This window comes from Notolepis coatsorum (genome assembly GCF_963971535.1).
Source record: "Notolepis coatsorum genome assembly, chromosome: 17".
Lineage (NCBI taxonomy): Eukaryota > Metazoa > Chordata > Actinopteri > Aulopiformes > Paralepididae > Notolepis > Notolepis coatsorum.
The window spans coordinates 105500730-105517670 of NC_140181.1; the positions used below are offsets into that span (position 1 = coordinate 105500730).

The 16941-nt window shown below is 51.0% G+C and overlaps 1 protein-coding gene across 1 annotated transcript in view; it reads right to left on the bottom strand.

The window, feature by feature from the left end:
- Positions 1 to 16941, bottom strand: part of LOC311244205 (serine/threonine-protein kinase WNK2) — a 143095-nt gene that overhangs the window by 52591 nt on the left and 73563 nt on the right. The window contains exons 9-12 of the mRNA XM_084333612.1: positions 9274 to 9550; positions 7978 to 8093; positions 5296 to 6291; positions 911 to 3544 (exon numbers count right to left, since the gene is read on the bottom strand). Coding sequence (XP_084189738.1) covers positions 911 to 3544; positions 5296 to 6291; positions 7978 to 8093; positions 9274 to 9550 — 4023 coding nt within the window. The remainder of the gene's footprint in view (positions 1 to 910; positions 3545 to 5295; positions 6292 to 7977; positions 8094 to 9273; positions 9551 to 16941) is intronic.

Consider the following 16941-nt stretch of genomic DNA (forward strand, 5'->3'; position numbering starts at 1 on the left):
GTCAAGACTGAGTAGGAATGGGAATAAAAACGCGGGCTGCCACAGCGTCCGTCTTACTGTGACAATTATACAAAGTGTCCCACCGTTAACCCTTTCCCTACCACACTACAGAAGGTTAACCCTTTCACTACCACACTACAGACGGTTAACCGCCTGTAGTGTGGTAGTGAAAGTGTTAACCTTCTGTAGTGTGGTAGGGTTAACCATTTGCTGTGTGGCAGTGAAAGGGTTAACCTTCTGTATTGTCACAGTGAAAGGGTTAACCCTTCTGTAGTGTGGTTGTGAAAGGGTTAACCATTTGCCGTGTGGCAGTGAAAGGGTCGACCCTTTGGTAGTGTGGTAGTGAAAGGGTTCACCCTTTGGTAGTGTGGTAGTGAAAGGGTTAACCCTTTGGTAGTGTGGTAGTGAAAGGGTCAACCCTTCGGTAGTGTGGTAGTGAAAGGGTCAACCCTTCGGTAGTGTGGTAGTGAAAGGGTCAACCCTTCGGTAGTGTGGTAGTGAAAGGGTTAACCCTTTTGTTGTGTGGCAGTGAAAGGGTCAACCCTTCGGTAGTGTGGTAGTGAAAGGGTTAACCCTTTTGTTGTGTGGCAGTGAAAGGGTCAACCCCTTGGTTGTGTGGTAGTGAAAGGGTTAACCCTTTTGTTGTGTGGTAGTGAAAGGGTTAACCCTTTGGTAGTTTGGTAGTGAAAAGGGTTAACCCTTTGGTAGTGTGGTAGTGAAAGGGTTAACCCTTTGGTAGTGTGGTAGTGAAAGGGTTTGGTAGTGTGGCAGTGAAAGGGTTAACCCTTTGGTAGTGTGGTAGTGAAAGGGTTTGGTAGTGTGGTAGTGAAAGGGTTAACCCTTTGGTAGTGTGGTAGTGAAAGTGTTTGGTAGTGTGGCAGTGAAAGGGTTAACAAAGAGCCACGCTCACCTGCTGAGCTGCGGGTGCAGGTGTGGTGCTGTGCTGGGCAGCGGCCGCGGCGTAGGTCTGTAGAGGTGCAGCAGCATGTTGTGGGGCAGGTGGATAGGCCTGAGCAGGGGTGTACTGGCTCTGAACTAGACCCATCTGTTGTTGTTGTTGTTGTTGTTGCAGCAGCAGCAGCGCATTAGGGGCGGGTGCATAGCTCTGAGGAGGAGGGACAGCGTCGGGTTGGCCCGTCGCAGGGTAACCTGGCTGAGACGGAGGGATGATGACCTGCGGGTGAACAGCGGACACAGCCCCTGCAGAGTAGGACTGAGCCACCGCCTGGTGGGCAAACGGCTGGCCTTGCTGTGGACCTGGAACCTGCATGGCCTGCTGGCTGTGTTGCCTCAGTAGCGTCACAACCTGCTGCTGCTGCTGCTGAAGAGAGGCCTGGAGACTCTGCTGCTGAGACTGGAGATTAGGCTGTTGGGCCATTTGTTGTTGCTGCTGCTGTTGAATGGCTTGTACACTTTGTTGGCTGTGCTGGAGTTGAGGTTGAAGATGAGCCTGTGTGTTGTGTTGTGCTTGTTGTTGTACACAGGGTTGAGCCATTTGCTGTGAGGGTGGTTGAACGGGGATCTGTTGAGTATAATACTCCGGCATCGAGGAACTCTGACCAGGAGTAGAGAGCATGGCTGTGGCCTGGCCCTGAGGAGGTATACTAGAGGCCTGGGCTAGAGAGACGGACTGAGCTAGCATAGGTGGGACTACTACAGCACCTGGATAGCTCTGTGTAGACTGTAGCTGTGATGGAACGGTGGTCGCTGCCGCTATACTAGCGATGGGCACAGTCTGTTGTTGGACAGGCATGGACACTGCTGCTGCAGCTACAGTCTGTTGTGGGGTTGGAGCGGGGTAGCCTGCCCCAGGGAGGGTCTGTTGTGGGGTTGGAGCGGGGTAGCCGGCCCCAGGGAGGGTCTGTTGTGGGGTTGGAGCGGGGTAGCCTGCCCCAGGGAGGGTCTGTTGTGGGGTTGGTGTGGAGTAGCCTGCCCCAGGGAGGGTCTGTTGTGGGGTTGGTGTGGAGTAGCCTGCCCCAGGGAGGGTCTGTTGTGGGGTTGGTGTGGAGTAGCCGGCCCCAGGGAGGGTCTGTTGTGGGGTTGGAGCGGAGTAGCCTGCCCCAGGGAGGGTCTGTTGTGGGGTTGGTGTGGAGTAGCCTGCCCCAGGGAGGGTCTGTTGTGGGGTTGGTGTGGAGTAGCCTGCCCCAGGGAGGGTCTGTTGTGGGGTTGGTGTGGAGTAGCCTGCCCCAGGGAGGGTCTGTGGTTGGGTTGGTGTGGAGTAGCCTGCCCCAGGGAGGGTCTGTGGTTGGGTTGGTGTGGAGTAGCCGGCCCCAGGGAGGGTCTGTTGTGGGGTTGGAGCGGGGTAGCCGGCCCCAGGGAGGGTCTGTGGTTGGGTTGGAGCGGGGTAGCCGGCCCCAGGGAGGGTCTGTGGTTGGGTTGGAGCGGGGTAGCCTGCCCCAGGGAGGGTCTGTGGTGGGGTTGGAGCGGGGTAGCCTGCCCCAGGGAGGGTCTGTGGTTGGGTTGGAGCGGGGTAGCCGGCCCCAGGGAGGGTCTGTGGTTGGGTTGGAGCGGAGTAGCCTGCCCCAGGGAGGGTCTGTTGTGGGGTTGGAGCGGGGTAGCCTGCCCCAGGGAGGGTCTGTGGTTGGGTTGGAGCGGGGTAGCCGGCCCCAGGGAGGGTCTGTGGTTGGGTTGGAGCGGGGTAGCCGGCCCCAGGGAGGGTCTGTTGTGGGGTTGGAGCGGGGTAGCCTGCCCCAGGGAGGGTCTGTTGTGGGGTTGGAGCGGGGTAGCCGGCCCCAGGGAGGGTCTGTGGTTGGGTTGGAGCGGGGTAGCCGGCCCCAGGGAGGGTCTGTGGTTGGGTTGGAGCGGGGTAGCCGGCCCCAGGGAGGGTCTGTGGTTGGGTTGGAGCGGGGTAGCCTGCCCCAGGGAGGGTCTGTGGTTGGGTTGGAGCGGAGTAGCCGGCCCCAGGGAGGGTCTGTGGTTGGGTTGGAGCGGGGTAGCCGGCCCCAGGGAGGGTCTGTGGTTGGGTTGGAGCGGGGTAGCCGGCCCCAGGGAGGGTCTGTGGTTGGGTTGGAGCGGGGTAGCCTGCCCCAGGGAGGGTCTGTGGTTGGGTTGGAGCGGAGTAGCCGGCCCCAGGGAGGGTCTGTGGTTGGGTTGGAGCGGGGTAGCCGGCCCCAGGGAGGGTCTGTGGTTGGGTTGGAGCGGGGTAGCCGGCCCCAGGGAGGGTCTGTTGTGGGGTTGGAGCGGGGTAGCCTGCCCCAGGGAGGGTCTGTGGTTGGGTTGGAGCGGGGTAGCCGGCCCCAGGGAGGGTCTGTTGCGAGGCCTGCTGGACTGACGACAAAGAGCTCGCAGCCTGGTAGCTCTGCACGGCGTGTTGCTGTGGCGTCAGGCTCAACACCGAATGACCGGCTGCAGTTTGGCTTTGTTGCACAGGGGCTGCGGAGAGACCGGCCGAGGCCAGGGGGGGGGCTGCGGCGCCGGGCTGGGGGGCTGCGGCGGGGTAGCTGTGTCCAGGCTGCGGGTACTGCAGGGGGGTGGAGTGTAGCGCCGGCGCGGCGGAGGGAAGGTTCTGGAGAGAAGGGTGGTTCTGAAGCACCAAAGAACCGGACTAAAAAGGGCAAAGAAAGAGAGATTCGTGTTAGAAACACTTAACACTCTGATGGACACTGCAGTGGTTTCTTTTTAGTCGTATTAGTCCAAACACTGAAACCCCCACGCAAAGCTCCACATGTAGCCGGTTACATAAACACAGGATGTGAACGATGAGAGGATGAAGGGTAAAAGCAGGTTCATGAAGCCTGCAGCTCAACAATGTGCAGGCGGCGACAGGTGTGCACTAAAATAGGAAGGGAGGGAAGGACGAAGGGAAGGAAGAGGGAGGGAGAGAGGGAGGAAGGGGACGGGGTGAGGGAGGTTAAAAAGACACTTCTTCCTCCGCCAGAAGCCACCTGTCCATCAGAGGAGCGTCGGGGGCGGGTTATATACAAGCTGAGCCGGGGGGGGGAAGACAGCTGTGCATTGGGTCAGTGAAGCAGAAAGAGAAAATGTTAAGACCAGGGGCCTGGGAACGGGTTAGTCTAGTCAGCAGCAGGGACCGTGGTCCTCTCGGAGTGCAGCCTGTAACCCCAGACGGGGATCAGAGGAGGCGTATATGCAGGCGAGGTTGCAGAGATCAGACGGGAGCTCGGGCCACAGCTCCATGCAGAAGTCCTTCCCACAGGCCGGGACATTTCAGCGGTAAAGGCGTTGGGCCCAGACGGAGGATTAAGGCGGTGTGACCTACCGCCCCCCCCCTACCGCTCCCCATACCGCCCCCCCTACCGCTCTGCTCCCCATACCGCACCCCCTACCGCTCCCCATAACGCTCCCTATACCGCTCCCTATAACGCTCCCTATAACGCTCCCCATAACACTCCCCATAACGCTCCCTATACCGCTCCCCATAACACTCCCCATAACGCTCCCCATAACGCTCCCTATACCGCTCCCCATAACACTCCCCATAACGCTCCCCATAACGCTCCTTATACCGCTCCCCATAACACTCCCTATACCGCTCCCCATAACGCTCCCCATAACGCTCCTTATACCGCTCCCCATAACACTCCTTATACCGCTCCCCATAACGCTCCCTATACCGCTCCCCATAACGCTCCCCATAACGCTCCTTATACCGCTCCCCATAACACTCCTTATACCGCTCCCCATAACGCTCCCTATACCGCTCCCCATAACGCTCCCTATACCGCTCCCCATAACACTCCCCATAACGCTCCCCATAACGCTCCTTATACCGCTCCCCATAACACTCCCTATACCGCTCCCCATAACACTCCCTATACCGCTCCCCATAACGCTCCTTATACCGCTCCCCATAACACTCCTTATACCGCTCCCCATAACACTCCCTATACCGCTCCCCATAACGCTCCCTATACCGCTCCCTATACCGTTACCCATAACGCTCCCCATAACGCTCCCATAGAGCTCCCCACGCCCCGGTGTGACCTACCGCTCCCCATAGCGCTCCCCGGTGTGACCTACCGCTCCCCATAGCGCTCCCCGGTGTGACCTACCGCTCCCCATAGCGCTCCCCGGTGTGACCTACCGCTCCCCATAGCGCTCCCCGGTGTGACCTACCGCTCCCCATAGCGCTCCCCGGTGTGACCTACCGCTCCCCACAGCGCTCCCCGGTGTGACCTACCGCTCCCCACAGCGCTCCCCGGTGTGACCTACCGCTCCCCACAGCGCTCCCCGGTGTGACCTACCGCTCCCCATAGCGCTCCCCGGTGTGACCTACCGCTCCCCATAGCGCTCCCCGGTGTGACCTACCGCTCCCTGCGCCCCGGTGTGACCTACCGCTCCCTGCGCCCCGGTGTGACCTACCGCTCCCCACAGCGCTCCCCTCGCCCCGGTGGTCTGCTGCTCTCCGACACAGTAACTCGCCCTGCGGTCCAACAGGAGGAGGGGCTTGTTGTCCGACAGGGGGGTCATCATGTCCCCGCCCAGACTGCCGTTGCGGGGCGTGGTCCTCGGGAGAGTGCCATCTCCGTGGCAACAGGGGGGCCCGTCGGCAGCCGGCAGGCAGGGCGGGGGGCCGAGGCCCTGGTGGGACGGGGGGTTGGAGGAGGGGGGAGGCGCCTTGCGGCCGATGATGTTGAACAGAGACTGCTGAAACAGGGAGAAGTCCGAGCAGTCGCTCGGCGGTGGAGCCCTCGCCCCTCCGACTGTCCCCGTCCCCGTCCCGCCCGAGGACTGGGGGTGTCTGAGGGCACCACACACGCAGGCGGGGGGGCGTGTCGCCATGGCGACGGAAGGGGGGTGACGAGGGCCTCCGTCTCGCGACCTGTGAAGCAACAGAGAGAGGCAGGCGGGGCAGATGTGGCTCCTGGGCGGGGCGTGGTGCTGGTGCTGGTGCTGGGACGTGAGACTCAGGAGGGTGCTGAGGTCCGAGTGCCTCCGGCCGCCCGGCGCCGCGGGCATCGCCGCGTACCCGTTGGCGAGTTCGGTCGCCGTGCAAACGTCCACGCTGTGGCGCCGGGACTCCAAGAGGCCCGGGGGGGAGAGGCGCAGAGGCGGGGGCAAGGCACTCTGGGAGGGGAACCCGTCCTCGGCCTCGGAGTGGACCTCGGAAGAAGGGCTGATGGGCTCCTCCGACTGGTCCTCCGACTCCTCCGCGGGGGTGGGACTCACCGAGCGGGCGTTGTGCGACTGGACGAGCGCGTGGACGTGGGCGATTTGGGTGGCCCGGAGGGTGTCGATCACGGAGGCGCTTCCTCTGCGCGCCGTAGCCCCCATCGCCGCCCTGAGCTCCTGGCCCTGGCAGGAGCGAGGCTGCCCCCCACTGTGCGGGCGCTGGTCCAACAACAGTTACCCAAAAGCAAAACACATGTTACTAAAAGAAAAGATGCAACAAAAACATGGAAGAAAATAAAACATGGGATGAGTTGGGGAGGAGACTCGATGCGTGTTGAACAGGCGTGTAATGTGCCCTCATACCGCGTGTTGAACAGACGTGTAAGGTGCCCTCACCCCTCACCCCTCATACCGTTTACAGTCATTGTCCGTTCGAAACAACCTGACGAAGTTCTCAGCCCATAAACAGGCTTCGGGGAAACAGCCCCAATATGTGTACGAGCGGTTATGGGAATTATCCTGTGAATGCATTTTTCTTTCTCTGTGTGTGTGCATGTGTGTGTGTGTGTGTGTGTGTTAAGGCTGAGCCCGAATGTTCGAACGTTCGTTTGTTCGTTATGTTAACATTCGAATTCTAAATCAAAATTCGAATTTTTTTTTTTAATAAAAACATTTTTTTTATTTTTTTATGTTTCTTTTATGTGTCTATTCATTCTGTTTGAACCAATGTGGTTTTTCTTCACAGTTGCAGATAAAGATTAGGCTACACTAATATTATAGTATTAAAAAAACGTTATATTCATTAAATAAAGTTGATTTAATAAAAAAGACTCATTTAATCAGATTAATCACTTTATTCAAATTGAGGATTTAGTTTGAGGACACATTTTTTTTTTTTTTTTTTTTTTTTTTATAAATTAAACCTTCGTTTTTATTAAAAACGAAGGTTCGAACCAGTGGCGTCCTTTCAGTAAAAGGCAAGGTATGGCGAGGAGAAGGGGGGGGGGTGGATTTTTTTGTCAAATGAGTTGTGCAATAGTCACTTTTGGTGAGTTGTTTCTATACAATTCAGTTATATGACATTTAGGTATGACACAGGACTACACAAGCATTTTTAGTATAGAAATGTGTCAACAGACTAAAGCAGGGAACCACAATGTTTTGCATACGAATTATGCAGAATGTAATATCATAACTGTCTATTACTTTTCTTGCAATTGAGCCAATTTTCCTTAGGTAGGGTTTTGAGGTGTGTGTTCAACAGAATGTAGTATCAAAAACACATTCACAAAAAGTATGGGTTACTGAATGCTGAACTGCACTGTTATAATCACTAAGCCAGACCTTACCTGTGTCCCTGTATCACTTGTCTCTGCTGCCCTTTGATTAAAAAACGTCCCTATGTCCATTTTCCTTTTTTTTGGGCATATTTCAGTTAGTCACAGTAAAAGTCACCTAGTAAAAGTGAGATAATTGACAATATCAAAACATGCTAGGGCTGTACCGAATAGTTCGAAACTTCGTTCATAATGTTGACATTCGAATTCTAAATCAACATAGAAAATTGTGATTTTTTTTTTTTTTTTTTTTTTTTACATTTTTATTTGCCAAGGTATGGCGAGTGCGAGTGCCATACCTTGCCATACTAAATGGACGCCCCTGGTTCGAACGTTCGTTCGTAAAACCCTGACGAAGTTCGAATCCCAAAAACAGGCCTTAGTGTGTGTGTGTGTGTGTGTGTGTGTGTGTGTGTGTGTGTGTGTGTGTGTGTGTGTGTGTGTGTGTGTGTGTGTGTGTGTGTGTGTGTGTGTGTGTGTGTGTGTGTGTGTGTGTGTGTGTGTGTGTGTGTGTGTGTGTGTGTGTGTGTGTGTGTGTGTGTGTGTGTGTGTGGCCCCCGGTACAGACCTGCTGCGTCGCCATGGTGACGGACTCCAGCAGGGACTGGTAGAGGACACTCTGCTGGCTGCTGTGGGAGTCTGAGTACACAGTGGAGCCCAGGCCACTGTCAAAGGTGCTGTCTGCTGCAGGGGGGAGGGAGGGAGAGAGGGAGAGAGGGAGAGGGAGAGAGAGAGACAGAGAGAGACAGAGAGAGAGAGAGAGAGAGAGAGAGAGAGAGAGAGAGAGAGGAGAGAGAGAGAGACAGAGACAGAGACAGAGACAGAGACAGAGAGAGAGAGAGAGAGAGAGAGAGAGAGAGAGAGAGAGAGAGAGAGAGAGAGAGAGAGAGAGAGAGAGAGAGAGAGAGAGAGAGAGAGAGACGGAGACACACATACAGAGTTACACTTTATTATACACATAATAGAGAAATATCCTGCTGATCTTCTTGAAAAATGGGGCTTTTGAGGCGATGAAATCACTGCGCCCAGGCAGCAGTGGTTCGGCCAAATTTCTGCTTAGAAAACTAAAATGTTGAATTATTATTTTTATTTCTCCACGTGGTAAATACACAGGTCACAACATGTTTACAGGAACGTTTTGGAGTTGTATTTGGAGTGTATTTCGTGACTGTTGGGATCTAGGCTACACTGGCACACCTACTTCCAGTGAATGACGCTAAGCTAGGCTAACGGTGCGGCTGTTCCCTAAGCCTAATGCACGCGCAGAGAAGAAAAGGGTGTGTATCTGCTTCTCTAACTCCAGGGTAGAGGGCAAATAAGCGACTTCCCCAAAAAGTTGGCGTGTTCCTTTAACGTTAATTATGGCTACATGTAATGGCTGGTTAAGAACGTAAATCAATATGGTGGCTAGTTATTACGTTAAGATATTCAAGTTATCCAAGTAGCCCAAAAAAATTACTTATTTCTTATACGATTACTCGATTAAATCTACGGAATAATGGGTAGAATACTGTATTGTAAGTGATGTTCTATGTTGGAACAATGTTATATTACGCACTGAAAACAAATCCCACCAGCCTGGCTGTGTGGTCATTAACCCTTTCACTGCCACACGACAGAAGGTTAGCCCTTTACTATCACACAACCGACGGCGATGCTCCATCATTAGCATCATTAGCTCCGCAAATGCGGAGCTAATGATGCTAATGATGGAGCATCGCCGTCGGTTGTGTGATAGTAAAGGGCTAACCTTCTGTATTGTCACAGTCAAAGGGTTAACCGGCTGCCGTGTGGCAGTGAAAGGGTTAAATAACCTAATCTAATGACTAAACCCCTGGACAGCTGTGTGGAGGACGAGCCTCACATGTGACGGAGGTGGCGCTGGCCGGCTGGTCCACCTCCGGCTCCTCCGGCTCCAGCAGAGGGGGCTGCCCCCCTGCTGCCCGCGTGGCCCCCGCGGTGGAGGGGGCGGCGCCGGGGGCCTGGGGGGCGGCCCCCCCCTCACCCTGCTCCCCCGGGGGAGGGGCCGTCGTCACCGACGACACGCTCCGTCCTCTCCTCCACTTGATCAGCGCCACGCGGTCCCTGATCGACTTCCCCACGATCTTGGCATCGCTCTCCTGGAAGAAGCCAGACTCCACCTGCGGGCGAGAGAGAGGAGAGGAGAGGAGAGGAGAGAGGAGAGGAGAGGAGAGGAGAGGAGAGGAGAGGAGAGGAGAGGAGAGGAGGAGAGGAGAGGAGAGGAGGGGAGAGAGGAGAGGAGGGGAGAGGAGAGGAGAGGAGGAGAGGAGAGGAGAGGAGAGGAGAGGAGGAGAGGGCCGGTGTGAGAGGATATCTTTAGACTTCGAACACATGGGAGGAGAGAGAGAGAGAGAGAGAGAGAGAGAGAGAGAGAGAGAGAGAGAGAGAGAGAGAGAGAGAGAGAGAGAGAGAGAGAGAGAGAGAGAGAGAGAGCACGCAAGAGAGAGAGAGCGAGAGAGAGAGAGACAAAGAGAGAGGAAGGGAAAATAATAGAAAATCTATTTTGGGGGAATCAGAGGGTTGGAGGCTGGAGGTCTATTCCCTCCGTCAGCAGCTCAGTTCACTGGGTTCACAATAGAGGCAGCTCAGCTGAGGGTTACTGCTGCCCTGTGCTGCCCTGTGTGGAGCCGTGCTGCTGGCAGTGTTCCTGTCTGTTGGTGTGTCTGTTGGTGTGTCTGTTGGTGTGTCTGTTGGTGTGTCTGTTGGTGTGTCTGTTGGTGTGTCTGTTGGTGTGTCTGTTGGTGTGTCTGTTGGTGTGTCTGTTGGTGTGTGTGTTGGTGTGTCTGTTGGTGTGTCTGTTGGTGTGTCTGTTGGTGTGTGTGTTGGTGTGTCTGTTGGTGTGTCTGTTGGTGTGTGTGTTGGTGTGTCTGTTGGTGTGTCTGTTGGTGTGTCTGTTGGTGTGTCTGTTGGTGTGTGTGTTGGTGTGTCTGTTGGTGTGTCTGTTAGTGTGTCTGTTCTACTGTGTGTCTGTTGGTGTGTCTGTTGGTGTGTCTGTTAGTGTGTCTGTTGGTGTGTCTGTTAGTGTGTCTGTTCTGTGTGTCTGTTAGTGTGTCTGTTAGTGTGTCTGTTCTACTGTGTGTCTGTTCTACTGTGTGTCTGTTCTACTGTGTGTCTGTTCTACTGTGTGTCTGTTCTACTCATCCAGCGAACCATAATACAACATAATAAAAAACAAACCAAGTTTGTTTCACAACTTGGCAGGGGACACACTAGGAAGCCACATTCAAAATGGTTACATGGCATAATTAGTAAGTTCCTTCGTTTATATTTTTTTGTACTTGCAATGACAGCCAGTATATCAGTACAAAATTATGTTGCTTGCTTGAAAAACAACAGAGGATATGAAGCCACATAAGAGGAGCCAGACGAGCCCGAGATAAACGGATCTATTCACTGAACACAGGAAACATTTTAAATAAAAAATAGGACCCAATGCATCAAAATGATTGTATAGTAGTATACATAAGAAGAATGAAGCCAATTTTATTTGACCAAAGTTTCACCAAAAAAGCCTCCTCCATAACCCTTCTGTAGTGTGGTAGTGAAAGGGTAACCTTCTGTAGTGTGGTAGTGAAAGGCTAACCTTCTGTAGTGTGGTAGTGAAAGGGTTAACCTTCTGTAGTGTGGTAGTGAAAGGCTAACCTTCTGTAGTGTGGTAGTGAAAGGTTAACCTTCTGTAGTGTGGTAGTGAAAGGCTAACCTTCTGTAGTGTGGTAGTGAAAGGGTTAATCTTCTGTGACTAAGACGGGGAGGACGTGACCCTCTTGCGCTGCCCCTGTGCTTCAAATAGATCCGCTATCAACTCTATCTTTAATCTTTCAAAATGTTCAATTGCTATCGCTATTAGCTCTATCTTTAATTTTTCAAAATGTACAGTTGCTATTGCATGCACTCATCTGTGTTTCACCACACACATGAGTGCATGCTTACCAACTGTCCGTCTGCAACACTACTATCACCGACATCTAAGAAGGGAGATCCCCCCTTGAACGGCCCTTCTAAGGTTTCTCTCCTCCACATTGCCTGTGGAGCTTTTTTTTCCCTATTGTTAGGTTTTAGTGAGTTTTTCCTTACCTTCGCGTGGGGTATGTCTGGGAGTGCTTGCATTCTTTCATTTATTTGCATTCATCTAAAAAATGTTTGGACCCTATGGTGTTCTTGTTCTGTTCTTGACTTATTGTTATGTTGTCTTCTTGACTTGTTTAAAGAAGACCTGTACGGCCCATGGGGACATTAACGTGTGTTGTCGGGCCCTATAAATAAATTTGATTTGATTTGATTTGATTCTGTAGTGTGGTAGTGAAAAGTTTAACCTTCTGTAGTGTGGTAGTGAAAGGCTAACCTTCTGTAGTGTGGTAGTGAAAGGCTAACCTTCTGTAGTGTGGTAGTGAAAGGGTTAATCTTCTGTAGTGTGGTAGTGAAAGGCTAACCTTCTGTAGTGTGGTAGTGAAAGTGTTAACCTTCTGTAGTGTGGTAGTGAAAGGTTAACCTTCTGTAGTGTGGTAGTGAAAGGCTAACCTTCTGTAGTGTGGTAGTGAAAGGGTTAATCTTCTGTAGTGTGGTAGTGAAAGGTTAACCTTCTGTAGTGTGGTAGTGAAAGGTTAACCTTCTGTAGTGTGGTAGTGAAAGGTTAACCTTCTGTAGTGTGGCAGTGAAAGTGTTAACCATCTGTAGTGTGGTAGTGAAAGGGTTAACCTTCTGTAGGGTGGTAGTGAAAGGCTAACCTTCTGTAGTGTGGTAGTGAAAGGGTTAACCTTCTGTAGTGTGGTAGCGAAAGGCTAACCTTCTGTAGTGTGGTAGTGAAAGGGTTAACCGTCTGTAGTGTGGTAGTGAAAGGTTAACCTTCTGTAGTGTGGTAGTGAAAGGGTTAACCTTATGTAGTGTGGTAGTGAAAGGTTAACCTTCTGTAGTGTGGTAGTGAAAGGTTAACCTTCTGTAGTGTGGTAGTGAAAGGCTAACCTTCTGTAGTGTGGTAGTGAAAGGGTTAACCGTCTGTAGTGTGGTAGTGAAAGGTTAACCTTCTGTAGTGTGGTAGTGAAAGAGTTAACCATCTGTAGTGACAGTGAAAGGGTTAACCTTCTGTAGTGTGGTAGTGAAAGGGTTAACCATCTGTAGCATGGTAGTGAAAGGGTTAACCTTCTGTAGCATGGTAGTGAAAGGGTTAACCTTCTGTAGCATGGTAGTGAAAGGGTTCAAACAGGAGCTAAACCACCGCAAGCACCAGAGGTCATTGACCAGAGGTAGGAGGCCAACTCATGAAGACTAACTACATCTCCCATAATGCCCGTCTGTTGGCTTCAAATGAGTCATCAAAGTGAACGAGGGGTTACTGGAGATGGGAGCGTGCTGACTGCTGCAGTTCCATTGTGCTGCCGGCCGGCACGCCCACCTCAACCAGCCAGACCAGAGACCAGGACAGATGGAGGAGACAGAGATGGATGATGGATGGATGGATGTGTGAGTGTGTGAGTGTGTGAGTGTGTGAGTGTGTGAGTGAGTGAGTGAGTGAGTGAGTGAGTGAGTGAGTGAGTGAGTGAGTGAGTGAGTGAGTGAGTGAGTGAGAAAGGGGGCAGTGAGGACAAGAGAGAGAAAAGGAGAGGGGGGGCAGTGAGGACAAGAGAGAGAGAGAAAGAATGAGAGAGAGAAAGAACGAGAGAAAGAAAGAATGAGATAACGAAAGAGAACAAGAAAGAGCGAGAAAGAAAGAACGAGAGAGAGAAAGAACAAGAGAGAAAGAACAAGAGAGAAAGAGCAAGAAAGAAAGAGAGAGAGAATGAGAGAGAGAAAGAACAAGAGAGAAAGAACAAGAAAGGGCGAGAAAGAGAGCGAGAAAGAAAGAACAAGACGGAAAGAGCAAGAAAGAAAGAGCAAGAGAGAAAGAAAGAGCAAGAAAGAAAGAGCAAGAGAGAAAGAGCGAGAGAGATGGGGGTAAAGCAGGAAGAGGGAAAAGCAGGTCAGCTCACTGTGGGACAAATCGATTGGCCTGCACTCTGTGACACCAAGAGGAGCTGCACTCCATTCACAAGACCAGGAGCGCAGCCCATTGTCAAAATAGATACAGTACGTACAGTTATATACATTTCACCTTTCACCCCACGCTCAAAACTCTTCCATCGCCCCTTTTAGTAACACACACACACACACACACACACACACACACACACACACACACACACACACACACACACACGCACACACGCACACACACGCACGCGCACGCACACGCACACACAGCATAGACCGGCTCTCTCTCTCTTATGCAACATCCGATAAGAGTCCGGTCTCCTGTGTCGGGATAAATCAGACGCTGAGGGCCACGAGAGTACGTTGTAAACAAGATATACAGCGACTCTCTCATGAGATCCCACAGGAAGATAAATTAATCTGCAGGGAACACATTTTTTACACACTGCCATATTAGCAAAGAGTACAAACAGACTTCACCGGAGAGAGAGAGAGAAGTCTGTAAAGATGTTTATTCCACCTCTTATTTCAGCTCATGGCTGCGATTCTCCACATCATCTGCCAGCATGCCGTTATCTCCATTTACCCCCCCCCCCCAAAGATGCAAGTTAAAATGCCAAATAAAATAAAAAGATGCAAAATAAAGGTAACTTTAAGGAAAGAACCGAAATAATCTATTTTATCATGCCCTTTTTATGTATATTTTATTACCTGTTTTTTATGTCTATTTTATTATTTATTATTATTACAATCGAAGTGGATATGGCCACCGGCATTTCGCTGTATGCCCTGGTATGTATGTGACAAATAAACCTCTTGAATCTTGAAGCATTTTAAAATGTTCCAAGGAGAACAGACCACAGAGGCTTTGCACAGAAATGTTTGTGTAGCTTGTCTCTCTTCACAAAACCACTGCCCTGCTAACCATTGGTGAAGCCTAATTTCGGTGCAGTGTGGTAGAGTAGGTAAAACACTGGAAATCATGATGTTATTGTTCCACAGTCCTGCTACACGCCTCGTCTCTGGCCTCTCAGCGCATTACACTCGTGTTCCGCCTTTTAACCCTTTCACTACCACACTACCAAAGGGTTAACCCTTTCACTACCACACTACAGACGGTTAACCCTTTCACTACCACACTATAGATGGTTAACCCTTTCACTACGACACTACAGAAGGTTAACCCTTTCACTACCACACTACAGACGGTTAACCTTCTGTAGTGTGGTAGTGAAAGGGTTAAAAACATACCGGTCATGAGGCTATACCGACTTATCAGTGCAAAAATGTGAATTCACTCACGATACCCATTTAGTCGGTTATATATATTTCCAACACACAAAAGATAAACGTTTACCAATGCTCTGGACAAACGTTTTGAGTCTCCAAAAGGAACGACTGTTCCTCAGAGCGATGGAACGATCCAGAAAACAATGTACTTATCTTTTTCTACAAAACTGCTACTTTGGTTACTGCTACTAAATTAATCTGACACTTGACTGCTACATAAGAAATCTACAGATAGTGTTCATTTGCTAGGAGATTCGCTGATGTGGCGGCTCTATTTGATAGTGCTAGGCCATTTAATAGAACTCACACTAGATAGCTAGCATCAGCGCTAGCCCATATAATAGAACTCCCGCTAGCTAGCCTCATCGCTAGCCCATATAATAGAACTCTCGCTAGCTAGCCTCAGCGCTAGCCCATATAATAGAACTCCCGCTAGCTAGCTAGCCTCAGCGCTAGCCCATATAATAGAACTCCCGCTAGCTAGCCTCAGCGCTAGCCCATATAATAGAACTCCCGCTAGCTAGCCTCAGCGCTAGCCCATATAATAGAACTCTCGCTAGCTAGCCTCAGCGCTAGCCCATATAATAGAACTCATGCTAGCTAGCCTCAGCGCTAGCCCATATAATAGAACTCCCGCTAGCTAGCCTCAGCACTAGCACATATAATAGAACTCACGCTAGCTAGCCTCAGCACTAGCCCATATAATAGAACTCACGCTAGCTAGCCTCAGCACTAGCCCATATAATAGAACTCACGCTAGCTAGCCTCAGCGCTAGCCCATATAATAGAACTCACGCTAGCTAGCCTCACGCTAGCTAGCCTCAGCGCTAGCCCATATAATAGAACTCACGCTAGCTACAGGCCTGTACAGTGCGACATATATATCGCACGTGCTACAGCAACAGCGGTCTGTGCGATGGATGGATTTACTTCAGTAGCACTGGTGTGATAGGGATTCGGTTCATATAGATACTCTTATTTTGAAAATCCTGTAGCGGGTCTCATTTCTGCCCACGCGCAGCTCCAGCTAGGCTCCGAAAGCTAGCAACGTTCAGGTGCATATGATAATCTTATTTTGAAAAAACTCTTGTGACAACTCGACGAGTCATATCCGCCCTATCCGTGCGCCTTCTGCAAGCAGAGCAGCGCGTTGGTCGGTTGGTGCGTGCGCCTACACGTCCCGAAATAAGTCCGTGGTGTTTTTTTTTTCTCGCAACGGGTCAAATGCATCTACATGCTTTGCACCGTCGCCATTCCTTTATGCGCACATCGCCCGAAATTAACGTTTATGTACCATTACAATCACTACAACGTTAGCAAGCTAACAAGCTAATCCTGATCAGAGGCAGAGCCAGCAGACAGTGTGGGCTGGGGAAAGGGAAATGGGGGGGGCACTCTCTCCCCTTCCCTGTGTGTGTGTGTGTGTGCGTGCGTTTGGAAAGACGATGAAGTCACTAGTCAGGACAGGAGTATATTATAGTAAACTGAGGATGGACAGATAATGTTGATATTCAAATATAAACAAGTTTCGAGAGGAGTGGAAGTTTGAAGACAGACTAGACTACAATATGATGCGGGGGTGGTGAGTTGAAACAGTGTGTGTGAATGAAAACTTTATTTAACAGATTGCAGAATGGGTACAGTACAGTACGGCTCAATACACACAATTGTTAAGGGGATGCAGACCTGAGAAAGACGTTTGTCTTGTTTACATCAGGGTCCCCCATTGTGTGTGTGTGTGTGTGTGTCCCAACCGACCCCACTTCTATGTTTCAATAAATTATTTGCATTTAAAACTATTAACGCTGACTCATTCCTTCAGTCCACTCAAAATTATGCTAATATTCCTTATGTTGTTTATGATATTAATTGAAAATAGCATATGAGAGTATCATAGTAATAATAACACATGGCGATATACTAAATGACAGCCAAACATGGCACTGCAACTAAATAACACAAATACAATAGGCACATTTGTGACTGTTACAAATATAACACGTTTTATCCTTGTGCTACAAGATTTTGGCCTGTGCTACAAAACTATCAACCTCTGTAGCACCAGTGCTATGTGCAAAAAAAGTTAACGTACAGCCCTGAGCTAGCCTCAGCGCTAGCCCATATAATAGAACTCCCGCTAGCTAGCCTCAGCACTAGCACATATAATAGAACTCACGCTAGCTAGCCTCAGCGCTAGCCCATATAATAGAACTCACGCTAGCTAGCCTCAGCGCTAGCCCATATAATAGAACTCACG